This window comes from Nycticebus coucang, chromosome X, assembly GCF_027406575.1.
Source record: "Nycticebus coucang isolate mNycCou1 chromosome X, mNycCou1.pri, whole genome shotgun sequence".
NCBI classification, from domain to species: Eukaryota; Metazoa; Chordata; class Mammalia; order Primates; family Lorisidae; genus Nycticebus; species Nycticebus coucang.
In genome coordinates this window covers 67,934,358-67,948,664 of record NC_069804.1, presented here as the reverse complement: position 1 = coordinate 67,948,664, position 14,307 = coordinate 67,934,358, and the positions used below count along the sequence as shown (strand labels likewise).

General features: G+C 37.9%; 1 protein-coding gene across 2 annotated transcripts; it reads right to left on the bottom strand.

The window, feature by feature from the left end:
* Nucleotides 1-13,177: 13,177 nt before the first annotated feature.
* SPIN4 (spindlin family member 4) lies at nt 13,178-14,067 on the bottom strand. 2 transcript variants are annotated; one of them, XM_053580262.1, is made up of 2 exons: nt 13,818-14,067; nt 13,178-13,544 (listed from the first exon to the last, which is right to left on the bottom strand). In XM_053580262.1, the coding sequence occupies exons 1-2, from the start codon at nt 14,013-14,015 to the stop codon at nt 13,266-13,268; spliced, it is 477 nt and encodes a 158-aa protein (XP_053436237.1). In that variant the 5' UTR covers nt 14,016-14,067; the 3' UTR covers nt 13,178-13,265. The 2 variants fall into 2 exon arrangements, with proteins under 2 accessions (XP_053436237.1, XP_053436236.1); XM_053580261.1 differs by having other exon boundaries at nt 13,178-14,067.
* Nucleotides 14,068-14,307: the final 240 nt, after the last annotated feature.

Below are 14,307 nucleotides of genomic sequence, written 5' to 3'. Positions count from 1 at the left end.
GTTACTCAGCTCAAGTTTTATTCCATGCTGCTCCAAGAATATGCAAGGAAGAATTTCTATTCCTTTAAATTTACTGAGTTTAGACTTGTGACCTATGATGTTATCAATTTTGGTGTAAGTTCCATGGGCTGATGAGAAGTATGTCTATTCAGGTTTGTTACGATGAAATGTTCTGTAGATGTCTGCTAAATCTAAATGCTGGATGGTTAGATTTACATATAAAATTTCTTTACTCAGCTTTTTGTTGGAGGATCGATCCATCATTGCCAAAGGAGTGTTAAAATCTCCGACTATTATGGAGCTGGAGGAAATCAAGTTGCTCATGTCTGTTAGAGTTTCTCCTATAAATTGAGGTGCATTCTGGTTGGGTTCATACATATTAATAATTGAGATCTCATCATATTGAGTATTACCCTGAACAAATATGAAGTGACCATTCCTGTCCTTCCTTACTTTTGTTGGTTTAAAGTCTACTGTGTCTGCAAATAAAACTGCAACACCTGCTTTTTTCTGGTTACCATTTGCCTGAAATATGGATGACCATCCTTTCACTCTGAGTCTGTGTTTGTCTTTTAAGTTAAGATGTGACTCTTGTAAGCAACAGATATCTGGTCTGTGTTTTTGTATCCAGTCAGCTAACCTATGTCTCTTTAGAGGACAGTTTAAACCCTTCACATCAATGGAGAATATTGATATCTTTGGTGAAATTTGTGGTATCGAGTTTTTCAAAAGTCCAGTGGACATTTTTAATCTTTTTACCATTGTAGAAGTTGGTGTTTGATCAGAAGTTTCTGAGTGAGTTTACATTTGTAGTAGAGGATTGGGTTGGTCATTATGGATGATACGTCTGAGAATATCCTGAAGAGCTGGTTTGGTTGTGGCAAATTTTTTCAACATATGAATGTCGTTAAAGTATTTAATTTCTCCATCATAGATGAAACTCAGTTTAGCTGGGTACAAGATCCCAGGTGGAAAGTTATTTTGCTTTAGGATATTTAAAGTTAATGACCACTGTCTTCTGGCTTGAAAAGTTTCAGCAGAGAGATCTACAGTCATTCTAATGTTCTTACCTTTGTAGGTAATGGCTTTCTTTCGCCTGATAACCTTGAGAATTTTCTCCTTCATGTTAACTTTAGTGAAACTAATTATGATATGTCTGGAGGATGACTTATTGGGGTTGAATCATGCTGAAGTTCTGAAACTGTATGCTATCTGAATTTCAGAATCTCTAGGTATGTCTCAAAAATTCTCTTTCATAATTTCATGCACAAGGGCCTCTGTGCCCATCAATGCCACTTCATCATTTTCCGGAACTCCTATTATTAGTATATTATCCTTCTTTGAATTATCCCAGAGCTCTCTAAGAGAATGATCCGTTTTTGCTCTCCATTTCTCTTCCTCTTTGAGAGTTTGGGAGTGCTCAAAGGCTTTGTCTTCGATGTCAGAAATGCTTTCTTCTGCTTGGTCCATTCTGTTGCTGTGGGATTCTACTGTAGTTTTCATATCTTTGAGGGCTGCATATTCTTGCTTCAGTGTGTCTAAATCTTTGGTGGTTTTATCTTTAAATTTGTTAAATTCTTGAGACAACTTTTGAATTTCTCCTCGGATTCCTAATTCCATTTTATCAATCTTGTCTGCAATCCAAATTCCGAATTCGATTTCTGACATGTCTGCCAGTTGTTTATGAATGGGCTCTTCAATTATATCCGCCATATCTTTCCTTGGGGGAGTTGATCTATTCTGGTTATTCATGTTACCAGAGTTTTTCCACTGATTCTGCCCCATGGTTGTTTTACTCCGTTTGATTTTTCCCCTGGTGTTTAGTTGAGGGCCCATTCAGTGCTGTGGCCTTAGAGACTGGGGCCCTGTCTGATGTGGTGGGGCTAAGTGGTTTTGACTTATTTTCAGCTGGCTTCTTTTTCGCCCCAGTGAAGCACTTTCTCTGGGTTGAAGTCTCAGTTCTCTGAGTCAGCCCTGCACTGTAAGTTTTCCAGGTCTGTGAGTCACCTCAGGCAAATCCTATACTCAGGGGTGGCCTCCTCTGGTTGCCCAGGGAGGCAGGGGGTGTGGCTTCAGCCACCTCAGGAACTTCTGCTCTGATGTGGGTCTCCCCCAGCCTCACTTCTGCATCCCAGTGTCAGGCCTGACCAACCGCAGTTTGGGCACTCTGCACTCCCTGACAAATCCCCCAAGAATCTGGACTTCTGGGTGACAGGCCTCCAGATCCCAGAGTGAGGGTGGGGTGGGGCGCCGGGAGCCCAGAGCCACCGGCAGTGAGCACACTCAGTTCCTCCCAGTCTTTAGCTCCACCACAGTGTGGTAGCCCAAGCCTCCAGGTTTCAGAGTGAGGGTGTGTTGGGGGGAGTGGTGGGATCCCAGGGCCGTCGGCAGTGAACACACTCCATTCTACTTAGTTCCTTGCCCAGCCACCCGGCAGGTGCTCAGGTCTCCAGATCACAGAGTAAGGGCAGGGGGAGTGCCGGGAGTCAAGAGCTGCCAGGAGTCCAGAGCCACCAGGAGTCCAGAGCCACCGGCAGCAAGCACACTCAGCTCCTCCCAGTCTCTCACCCGGCCGTACTGCTGCAGATCAAGCTTTCAGGCTTCAGAGTGAGGGCAGGGTGGGGGAAGCAGCTGGAGTCCAGAGCCACCAGCAGCAAACAGACTCAGTTCCACCCAGTTCCTTGCCTGGCCACACGGCAGGCACTCTGTTCTCCAGACCACAGAGCGAGGGTGGGGGGAGCACCAGGAGCCCAGAACCACCGGGAGTCCAGAGACACTGGGAGCTCAGAGCTGCCGGGAGCCCAGAGCCGCAGGGAGCCCAGAGTTGCCGGGTGCAAGGTCACACAGTTCCACTCAGTTTTATGCCTGGTTGTATTGCTGCCCAGGGAGGGCTGCTGCACCACGCCTCAGGGAAGCACCGCCCTGGTGAGAGTCTCCCTCCGATGACAGTCCTCACCTCTCTCCTGTGCCCCAGAATCAGTGCTGATCAGCCGCAGCTCTGGGACTGTCCTCTCCCCTCTAGAAGTCACCCAAGAATCCAAACTTCTGGGGGACAGGCTTTCAGACCTCAGAGAGAGTGGAGGGAAGTGCTGGGAGCTCAGAGTTGCCAGCAAAGTATATTTACAGTTTTATACAGTTTTATGTCTGGCAGGAGAACGCCTAGGCACCCTAGTAAGGGAAGTAGGTCCAGATTTTAGTAGGTCTCTCCCGTCAAGTGTAGTGGGAGGGCCTTTGATTTCTGCTCATTTGTTTGTGGGGCTCTTAAGCCAATCAGATGGGGAGTGGGGATGCCCATCCGCTTGATGGTGGATTTCGTACCTTTTGTTTGCGTCCTTGTGGTCACAGCTCTCCTCAGCGTGGTTGATGTGCGTTCTTCAACTTTCTCGCTTGGTGCTGCTTGAATCCATCAGGTTACTTGATAAATTTGCTTCCCTTAACTCTCCTTCAGGATGGGACCCTCTGTGGAAAGCTGGCTTCAGTCCGCCATCTTGTCTCTTCCCCCACTGTTTGTTAGGATCTCCTTGAATATTTTTGCATCTATATTCATTAGTGATATTGGTCTATAATTTTCTTTTCTTGTTGGGTCTTTTCCTGGTTTGGAGATTGGGCTGATATTTGCTTCATAGAACGTGTTGGGTAGTCTTCCTTCTTTTTCTACCTTTTGGAACAGGTTGAGTATTATAGGTACTAATTCTTCTTTAAAGGTTTGGTAGAATTCTGACGTGAAACCATCTGGTCCTGGGCTTTTCTTTTTAGGGAGGTTTTGTATGGTTGAAGCTATTTCCGAAGTTGATATGGGCCTGTTCAACATTTCCAGTTGATTTTGGCTATGTCTTGGAAGGTGACGTGCTTCCAAGTATTGGTCAATTTCCTTCAGATTTTCATAATTCTGAGAATAAAGTTTCTTGTAATATTCATTAAGGATTTTTTGGATTTCTGAGGAGTCTGTTGTTATTTTGTCTTTGACGTTTCTAATTGATGAGATTAGAGATTTTACTCTTTTTTTCCCTGATTAGGTTGGCCAAAAGTTTATCTATTTTATTGACCTTTTCAAAAAACCAGCTTTTTGATTTATTGATCTGTTGCATAATTCTTTTGTTTTCAATTTCATTTAATTCTGCTCTAATTTTGGTTATTTCTTTTTTCTACTGGTTTGGGGTTGGAATGTTCTTCCCTTTCCAGTTGCTTGAGATGTCCCTTTAATTTGTTAACTTCCTCTCTTTCTGTTCTCTTGAGGAAGGTTTGCAGGGCTCTAATTTCCCTCTTAGAACTGCCTTTTCGGTGTCCAAGAGATTCTGATAGTTCTTGTCTTCATTGTCATTTTGTTCCAAAAAATTGGCAATTTCTTTCTTAATGTCGTCTTTGACCCAGCTATCATTGAGCATAAGTTTGTTTAACTTCCATGTTTTTGTATGAGTATGCAGATTTCTGTTGTTACTCAGCTCAAGTTTTATTACATGGTTGTCCGAGAAGATGCATGGAATAATTTTTATTACTTTAAATTTACTGAGGTTAGATTGTGACCTAAGGTATGATTGATTTTCGAGTAAGTTCTGTGGGCTGATGAGAAGTATGTGTATTCAGTTTTGTTGAGATAAAATGTTCTGTAGATGTCTGCTAAATCCAAATGTTGGATGGTTAGGTTTAAATCTAAAATTTCTTTGCTCAGCTTCTTGTTGGAGGATCGATCCAACACTGTCAAAGGAGTGTTGAAATATCCAACTATTATGTAGCTGAAGGAAATCCTGTTGCTCATGTCTGTTAGAGTTTGTCTTCTAAATTGAGGCACATTCTGGTTGTGTGCATAGATATTAATAATTTAAATCTCATAATATCATTACCCTTAACAAATATGAAGTGATGATTCTTGTCCTTCCTTACTTTTGTTGGTTTAAAACCTATTGTATCTGCTAATAAAATTGCAACACCTGTTTTTGTCTTTTTACCATTTTCCTGAAATATGGATGACCATCCTTTTACCCTGAGTCTATTTTTATCTTTTAAGTTAAGATGTGACTCTTGTTTGCAACAAATATCTGGCCTGAGTTTTTGTATCCAGTTAGCTAACCTATGCCTCTTTAGAGGATAGTTTAAGCCATTCACATTAATGGAGAATAATGATAAGTCTGATGAAATTTTGGGTATCGAGTTTTTCAAAAGTCCTTTGGACATTTTTTATCCTTTTGCCAGTGTGGCAGTTGGAGTTTGATCCGAATTTTCTGAGTGAGTTTACTTTTGTGGTATATGATTTGGTTGTTTATTATGGAGGATAGATCTGAGAATATCCTGAAGAGCTCTTTTGGGTATGGCAAATTTCTTCAACATATGAATGTCATTAAAGTATATAATTTCTCCATCATAAATGAAACTCAGTTTAGCTGGATACATGATCTGGAGTTGAAAGTTATTTTGCATTAGGAGATTAAAAGTCAATGACCACCCTCTTCTGGCTTGAAAAGTTTCACAAGAGAGATCTGCAGTCATTCTAATATTCTTCCCTTTGAAGTTAATTGTTTTCTTTCTCCTGGCAGCTTTGAGAATTTTCTCCTTCATATTAACTTTAGTGAAGTTAATTATGAAATGCCTGGGGGATGTCTTATTGGGGTTGAGTCATGCTGGGTTTCTGAAGCTTTCCGCTATCTGAATTTCAGGATCTCTAGGCATGTTTGGAAAATTCTCTTTCATATTTTCATGCAGAAGAGCCTCTGTGCCCATCGATGCCGCTTCATCATTTTCCGGAACTCCTATTATTCGTATATTTACCTTCTTCGAATTATCCCAGAACTCACTGAGAGAATGATCCGTTTTTGCTCTCCACTTCTCTTCCTCTTTGAGAGTTTAGGAGCATTCAAAAGCTTTATCTTTAATGTCAGAAATCTTTTCTTCTGATTGCTCCCTTCTGTTGCTGAGGGATTCTACTGTATTTTTCATATCTTTGATGGTTGCAAATTCTTCCTTCAGTTTGTCTAAGTCTTTGGTAGTTTTGTCTTTAAATTCGTTAATTTCTCGAGACAACTTTTGAATTTCTCCTCAAATTCCTAATTCCACTTTATTAATCTTGACTGCAATCCAAATTCTGAATTTGATTTCTGACATCTCAGCCAGCTGTTTATGAATGGGATCTTCAGTTACATCTGCCATATCTTTCCTTGGTGGGTGGGGGTTCATCTATTCTGTTTATTCATGTTACTAGAGTTTTTCCACTGATTCCACCCCATTGTGGTTTTACTTCCTTTGATTTTTTCCCTGGGGCTTTGTCGAGTGCCTGTACAGTGTTGTGGCCTGAGAAACTGGGGCCCTGTCTGGTGTGGTGGTGCTAAGTGGTTCTGTCTTGTTTTCTGCTGGTTTCTGTTTGACCCTAATGAAACAGTTACTCTGGGTTGAAGACTCAGCTGTGGAGAAATACCAGCAATTAAGTCACCCCACCCACCACTGGCAGCAATTGGAAAAGGAAAATCAAACCTTTCTACAACAGCACACCCAGGGCACCAACCGAAAAGTCCTCAGTCCATTGGTTCAGTTCAAAAGATCCAAATCAATTGTCTCAGTTGGCACCTGTCTCGGGTGGGAGAGTTCAAGAGGTCTCTGGGAACTGTATCACAGGGGTTGGGTGATTATTTAATAAATTAAGTGTGGGGATCCTACTCATTACATGCTTTTGGTAAGAGGTGGATACAGCATGTCAGTGGCAACCCGAGAAGATTATCAAACCTGCTAGAGCATTCTAAAGGCTACTCAGGACCAGCACTCCTCTTCATGGCACAGTCAAATATGCCAACAAGAAATACCCAACTTACATGAAGCAAACTTTCACAGAATTGGGGGGAGCAATAGACTTACATAATAATAGCTGGAGACTTTAATTCCCAACTTTCATAAATGTATAGAAAATACAGGAAAAAAGTCAATAAGAATTAGAGGATCTGAACAACACTATAGATCAAGTAGAACTGACAAATGTAGAACATCCCACTCAGCATAAGCAGAATACATATTCTCCTTAAGTGCACATGGAACATTCTTGAGGATAGTCTATACATTAGACTACAAAACAATTCTTAGTAAAGTCTAAAATATTGAAATCATACTAAGTGTCTTTTCTGACTATGTTGGAATAAAGCTGGCAGTCAATTGTAGAAGGAAAAAGGAAAGTTGTCAGTGCTCTTTTTACTATATGCAATTACACCTCAAAAAATAAAAAAGTATCTATAATTTGCCATGTTGGAGCTATGAAATCATCAACTTAGAAACTCCTTTGCTTGCTTAACATATCAACAATCTATCACCTGAATTCATATATTATGGTATATAGCCTTCACATTTTTTTTTACCTTTCCTTGCAGGATTTTATATTCATATTTTACCTTTTCAATTGTTTTGATAGCTACTTGGAATATAAAAGACCACGTGCTAGCAAATTGTGTAACCCAAACATATGTACCTCTGTTATGTTCTGAAATTTAAAAAATAAATAAATAAATCAAATGTAAAAAAAGAGAAAAAGTCATTTTAAGATGTAAATCAGAATTGTTAATTTTAAGTTGCAATATGTAAAATAAAAGTGTGAGTTTAGCACAAGGTTTAGCCCAAGGCTTGCAAATTGGTAGGACACAGGCCAATTTTGCAAAAGTCGCCTTGTTGGTTTGTTTTTTATTTTTTATAAAACAAATAAATAAAAATAAAGTTAAACAAAAATGATAAAAGACCATGTGTTATTAATTTTCATATCCCAGCATAGCATCTAGAAAAATGTCTTGAAAGTTTTGCCCTATTCAATAAATGAATCATTCAATAAAGTGCTAATTCAAGTAATAGAAGGCCTGATTTATGAGAAGCTTTTATGTAACTTACTTTTACAATTAGTTAGAAATCCTCAAAAATAAATCTAAATCCTTTTTGGTATGAATGTTTAATGAGTGAAGAATGCATGTAGAATACTTATAAAGGAAATAAAACATGTGTTATCTCTATTTTCTGTATACAGTTCAGGCAGTTAAGATAAGAGTAAATCCAAAAATATAATTTGAATTAACTAATTAAGTAAAATAGCCAATGTAGAGATACCAATTTTTTCTCTACCTGTAAAGAAAATATTTTGCCCAAACAATGGACAATACAGACAGTCCATACTTCATTTACTTGTTTGAGCCTATTCAGATACAGAATAAAAAAAAAAAGGAGGATCATTTTACAGCTATATTCATAAGTTAACCCTATTCCTCTTATTACTATGTAGTCACTTTCCTTACAGAGTTAATCAGTCATAGTGTGAATTAATCCTCACAATGCATGTTAACTATTCATGTCTAAACGTATTAACTGCAAAAATTATATTTGAATTGCTCCTGTAATCTCCCAGCTAGGATCCTTTGCCATAGTCTCTGACATTTTCTCTAGATAATTTAAGAATATGCAGTGGAATATTGGATCTACAAAAACTTAAATGTTCCATTTTGACTTCTTCTTCCTCCAAGTTTCTTATCTGAAGACAAAATTCAAAGTTAGCAATGTGGCAGAGCCAGGGCATGGATACAGGCAGAGAAAATGAACTCTCCAGAGGTATTAAAAGAAAAAAACCAAACAAACAAAAAACACATAGTCCAAATAAACCAAACAGAAATGAGGTCTTGTTAGATGATGAAAGAGGCATTTTAAATAAAATTATTCAACCTAAGAATAAATTTTATGCTTTGGCTCAAAAGTAGTGACTTCCAATTTCCTACTCACTAAAATCCAAATTCCTAATCGTAGTCCATAAGACTATACAAAAATCTTCCCCTTAACTAGCTCTTTGGTCTCATCCCCTACTATTCTCCTCCTTGCTTACTTCCAATATGGCCACACTAATCTCTTACTGGAAACCTCAAGGCACATTCTATCTCACGGTATCAGCAACATGATTTGCTTCCTCACTTTATTCAGGTGTCTATTCAAATGTCATATTTTCTTGGAGGCCTTCTCTGTCCACCTATACAAAACATGCAACCTCAAGACCAACCCTGTCACTTTGTTTATGTGCCTTGCTTAATTTGTGGAAGCACACATCACAGCTTGAGGAAGGAGATGAACATCCTTCCACTCACTATGATGTAATTTGTAAATACTTTGGGAACAAAGATTGTGTTTCTGGCAATTTTCCCCTCTTAAATGAGTGTCAGAAACTCTAACATAAGTAGGCAACATTGTAAGACCTGAATCTACACTGGGAACCTGTGGAGGAGGGGATGACTGTCTCATACAAATGGATGTAAGCTCCAAGAGAGTGGAGACTTTTAACAGCTTGTTCACTGCCTGGTAAAGAGTAAGCCTCTCTCTGACTCAAAGATGCTGATGTGATATCAATAGTATTACCATGGAACAATTTTCAACTTGGTTCTAGTTCAGGAGTCCAGAAAATCAGAGGATAAAGGAATCGTTGGTCAACACAGTTATTTTATGTTGATTTTTTTTCTGTCTTCCTTATACTTGCACATTTTGGTATTTCGAGCCTAAAACAGAGTTAAAAATGGGGTCAAACCTTGGTCTGAATTACAAGTTGCAGAATATCTCAAATCACTGTGAGACAATATAAAGGCTATGGGCCAGGAGTGTAAGAGTGGTGATGGCTGTCTTATTTTCCCCATTAGGTTGTAGGCTGTAAGAGAGCAGGAATTTTGTCTGGATAGTTCACTATTCTATTCCCAGGCCCTGTCATTATGAGAAGTGTAATGTGTAGTTCAAGACTTGGGCCCTAACGTGAGAGCAGGAGCTAGGAAGCCATATTATATATCTATGTTGTTGTTGTTACCATTGTTATCTAAGAAAGGGAAGATTTTATTTTGTCCCCTGCTATGTCCCAAACTTTTAAGTTTCAGAATTAGGGATAGCCCCAATATCATCATGCAGCAATGTAAGGCTGGTCAGGGGTGGGTCATGTGTATATGCCTCCCAATATACTTGTCCCATACCAGTTCTGTGAGAATTGAGATTTTTGTGTTTTTTTCTTCATGTCCTAGTGCTGTGAATAGAGGTAAGTCTCACTGAATGTCAAGATAGGTAAAAGTGCCTAGAACAGTATAGTATTCTAAGGTCAGTGCTATTGGTTGCTTCTATTATTGTAACCTGTTTTCCAATTGGGAAAAAAGTAGTTCCTTACATAAAAAGCAAAAGAAGTTCTACATGATTTAAAGTATACTATTTATATTAAAATTATTTTAAAGATATAAAAAATCAATACTGTTATTGGTTATGCTTACATTTGCAGTAACAGTATAAAGCATGGGCAAGATTCATACCAAACTATAGTGTCTGCCTATGCAGGGGAAGGAAGTAGATTGGTCCTGGGAAAGATATTTACTATCTGTAATGCTCTGATTGTTTAAAAATACAAATATCTATCTAAATCAAAATATTTCAAAAAGTTGACATTTGTTAATTTTGGGTGGAGGTAAACAAATATTTGTCATGTTTTCCTGTATTTTGTTTTAATTTTCTAAGATAAAAGAAAACAAAGAGAATTTAAAACATCATTATAGCTCATAATTTTATTACAATTATTTCAGAACTAGTTGACATAAAACATAGAGAATGTAAAGTATCTGCATAGTACAAAAGCACAGGGCACAAAACATCTGAATAGTACAATTGACAAGCTGGATAATGAGAAATTTTTTAACTTTGTAGATCACAGAAAATATACATTCCTTTTAAAAAAGTTTACTACTGAAGAAATCACAAAGCTTGTTAAGGATGTACCATGAAAAAAATGTCACCAAAATTAGATTGTTTTAAAGCCCTGTACTAACTAACTTTTAAAGAACAAATAATTCTAATGCTAGTTAAACTATTCCAAACCATAGGAAAAAAAATGAAAACTCAATTTATATTTTTTAAAGTGAGCATAACTTCAATAACAAAACTTGATAATGACAAAGTAAGAAAGAAAAAAATATAATTTCACTTTAGAATGAAAATGTAATAATTGTACATAAAATATTGGTAAATAAAATCCAGTAATGCAGCAAATAGGATTCATTCCACAAATATAGGTTTGGTTCAACATCAAATACCTATTGTTCTCATTCATTACATTAAGAAGATTTTAAAAAACAACAATTTTATTAACAGATGCTGAAAAGTCATTTGATAAAATTCAGGAGTCAATTTTCTAGTAACAACACATGTAAAACAGGAGCAGAAGAAACTCCTAAACATGTTTATCACTATTTGCTAATGATCAACACAAAATATCATACTAATATGGAATATTGAAGACATTTCCATGAAAATTTTAAAAAAAGACATGAATGTTTTTCATCATTATTATTCATCATTGTTTTTGAGAGTCTATCTAATTGTAATAATAATCAGCATAAACATTAGAAGAAATAAAGTGATCTCTATTTGAAGGTGAAATAATTTTGTACCTAGAAAGTCCAAAATATTCTATTTTTTTAAAACCCAGTAAATCTGGATGATTAAATTGGGTCATTAGATAGAGGATAAAAATAAAAAAAATCTATAGTTTGCAATTTTGCCAAAAATAACAAGTTACAAATGAAGAGGAAAAGTACACAATTGCCAAAGTGTGACAAACTGTAAAAGTTCCTAGAAATATTTTCAATTGGCTGTGAGGGACTTACATGAAGCATATTACAAAAATGAGACCAATGGATTTCAATGATGTTACTAAAACTCTTGAGAATTAAGGATTAATATTATTAAATAATTTCTTAGACAGAAATGCAGCTATGTAATACAATTCTTAAGACATCAGACTTTTTAAAGGTGGATAACTACTTTAATTTTTTGTATGAAAAAATGAATGTCAAGAACAAAATAAAAGGAAAAAAACTAATAAAGGTGGATTTGCTTTATAAGATTCTAAAACTCATGATCAAGTCACTATAATTAAAACTGTGATTGATAATGGTTCAAGAATGTGAAAATGGGTGATTTTTAAAATGAATGTCACAATCAGGTATCCAATTGTTTATGGTTGAATCCTTATCTTTTACCATATAGAAAAATAAAATTCAGATGGATCAAACATTAAAATATTGAAATAATAACATTATTAGAATAAAATGCAAGTGAATGTTTGTATGACTTTGGGTGCAGGCATCCATCTGAACAAGACAGGAAACAGAAATGCTATAAAAATAGTGGTCTACCTAAAAAGTTTAAACATTATAAAGTAAAGGATATCACCAAGATTAATGACATGAAAAAAATCAGCACATTAGAGCTATAAATGATCAATAAGAACTATATACTAAGAATTCTTACACATTTATAAGGAAAAAAATCAGTAATTCAGTAGATAATCAAAGGATAAGAATTCACCATTCACAAAATGCCCAAAATAGTAGAAAAATGAACAAAAAATTTCCTTGATGACAGTAAAAGATAATTAAGATTGAAAACAATACCATGCAATTTATCACTTTGTGTATTTTCAAGCATTACCAAGTACTGGGGAGGATGCTGGAAATGGGCACTTTCATTTTGGATGTTAATCTTGTAATATGTCTTACAATTAAACTTATGCCTACCTAGCATTTCTGGGAATCTAATCTCTAAAAATAAAAGCATTGGTATGTACTACAGCAGTGTTATGGTAGGGAGGGGAAAGGAAAGAAATGACCATCAATAACAAAATGGTTGAATACTTTTTGGTGCATCCACATGTACGGTGTATGCAGTTGTTAGATGAAAAAAGGGAGGGAGAGAGGGAAGGGGCAGAGAGAGGGGGGAAGAGACAGAGAAAGAAGGAAGCTACTGAACAGAAAAGATGTCATTATATGCCAGGTAAGAAAAGCAATTACAGAAAAATGCATGCGGCCTGTCATTTTACAAAAACTACAACAAACTTCATGTATGAAGATGGGAAAAGTGTGTGGAAGGATATACATCATGCCCTCAACACTTGCTGTGGAAGAAGAAAGGGGCAAGGTAAGGAGATAGGGAAGAAAGACAAGGTGTGGGATTATACCATTAATTTTTCTTTACCTATTTTTGAATTGTTTCAATGATTGCAAACACTTTTTAACTTTATATTAGTACCTAATTTAAATTTTCAGTTACAGAACAAAGCAATATCAGAAGTATCAAAGTACACTTGAGGTAAAACTGTGGAACTAGTCAATGTAAGATTTTCTGGAGGCTCAATAAGATTTATTTACTTTCCTGAATTTCAGACACCAAAACTGTTCTCAAAGTTCTACAAGAACACAAAATAATTTACATCTAATAGTTCCACAACTTTTGCAAAGAGCATGATAAATTTAGGGAGTTTTTACCAAACCATAGACATAAATGTTAATATCATCATCAAACTTAATGAAGTAAACAGAGGGCTTGGCCACCACCTGATGTATGAAAATGCCGGTTCTCTTGGACCCGTCATCTTTGGCGTGCTCCACCTGTTTGCCCACAAGGCTGTCTACTACCTCTCCAGGTTCACGTTCTGCGGTAGGGAAATAATAGTTGGAATCTGGAATGATGCGCAGGTCACCATCTTTGTAGTCATCCAGCAGCGTGTACATATACAAAACAGGATCTTTCTCATAGGTGATGTAAAACCAAGTATCCATCACAGGGGCTCGCGCCAGAACCATACCCTTCCATTCATCCTTGGTACCGTGCTCACTTTCAAATACATGCCCTACTGCCTTACCAATCAGGGAATCTGCCAGGCGTGAATCGATGCGAGGAGTTGGCACTCTCTCAGGAAGGATTTCTAGCGCTAAAACTCTCTTATCTCGGTGCAGTTCTAGTCCATACACGCTATCTTTGTCGTCATATTTAATGATGTAAAGAGTGGGCTTCACGGAAACCTGCTCTAGCACAGTGCCCTTCCACTGCTCCACGGGCTCGTTGCCTTCCTTCCAGCCGTGTTGAATGCGGCAGCCCACAATGTTCCTACGAGTCAGGAAAGTGGGCTTGCGCCGCTGCTTCCTGTGAGTGTGCCTTTTCTTCATCAGGTATGCGGATACGCCGTCTACCCCCATTGGAGGCACGATGGGAGGAGACATGGCTCAGGGATTAAGCTGACGAAAAGTCAACGCTATGCAATGTGAGATCTTTTTTCCTCGATCTCTGAAACCTGGCCTGGGCTTTCTTCTCCAATCACAAAGCTCTCACTGGGGCTTGGCAGAAACACTTTAACTGTAACCATGGATTCTGGGACAACGTGTGCCTCTGGACAGTGCTTTCCTCTCCAGAGCAGGAAGGGTGACTGCAGCAGTGGAGGCTGCCGCAGGAGATGGCGGGCTCCCGTGTGTCCGCGCCTTGCGCCCACCCCAACTCCCGACCTCAAGTCCCGGA

Bases quoted from the DNA above. Each gene is read 5' to 3' on its own strand.
- SPIN4 (XM_053580261.1), bottom strand. From the start codon at position 14,015: ATGTCTCCTCCCATCGTGCCTCCAATGGGGGTAGACGGCGTATCCGCA.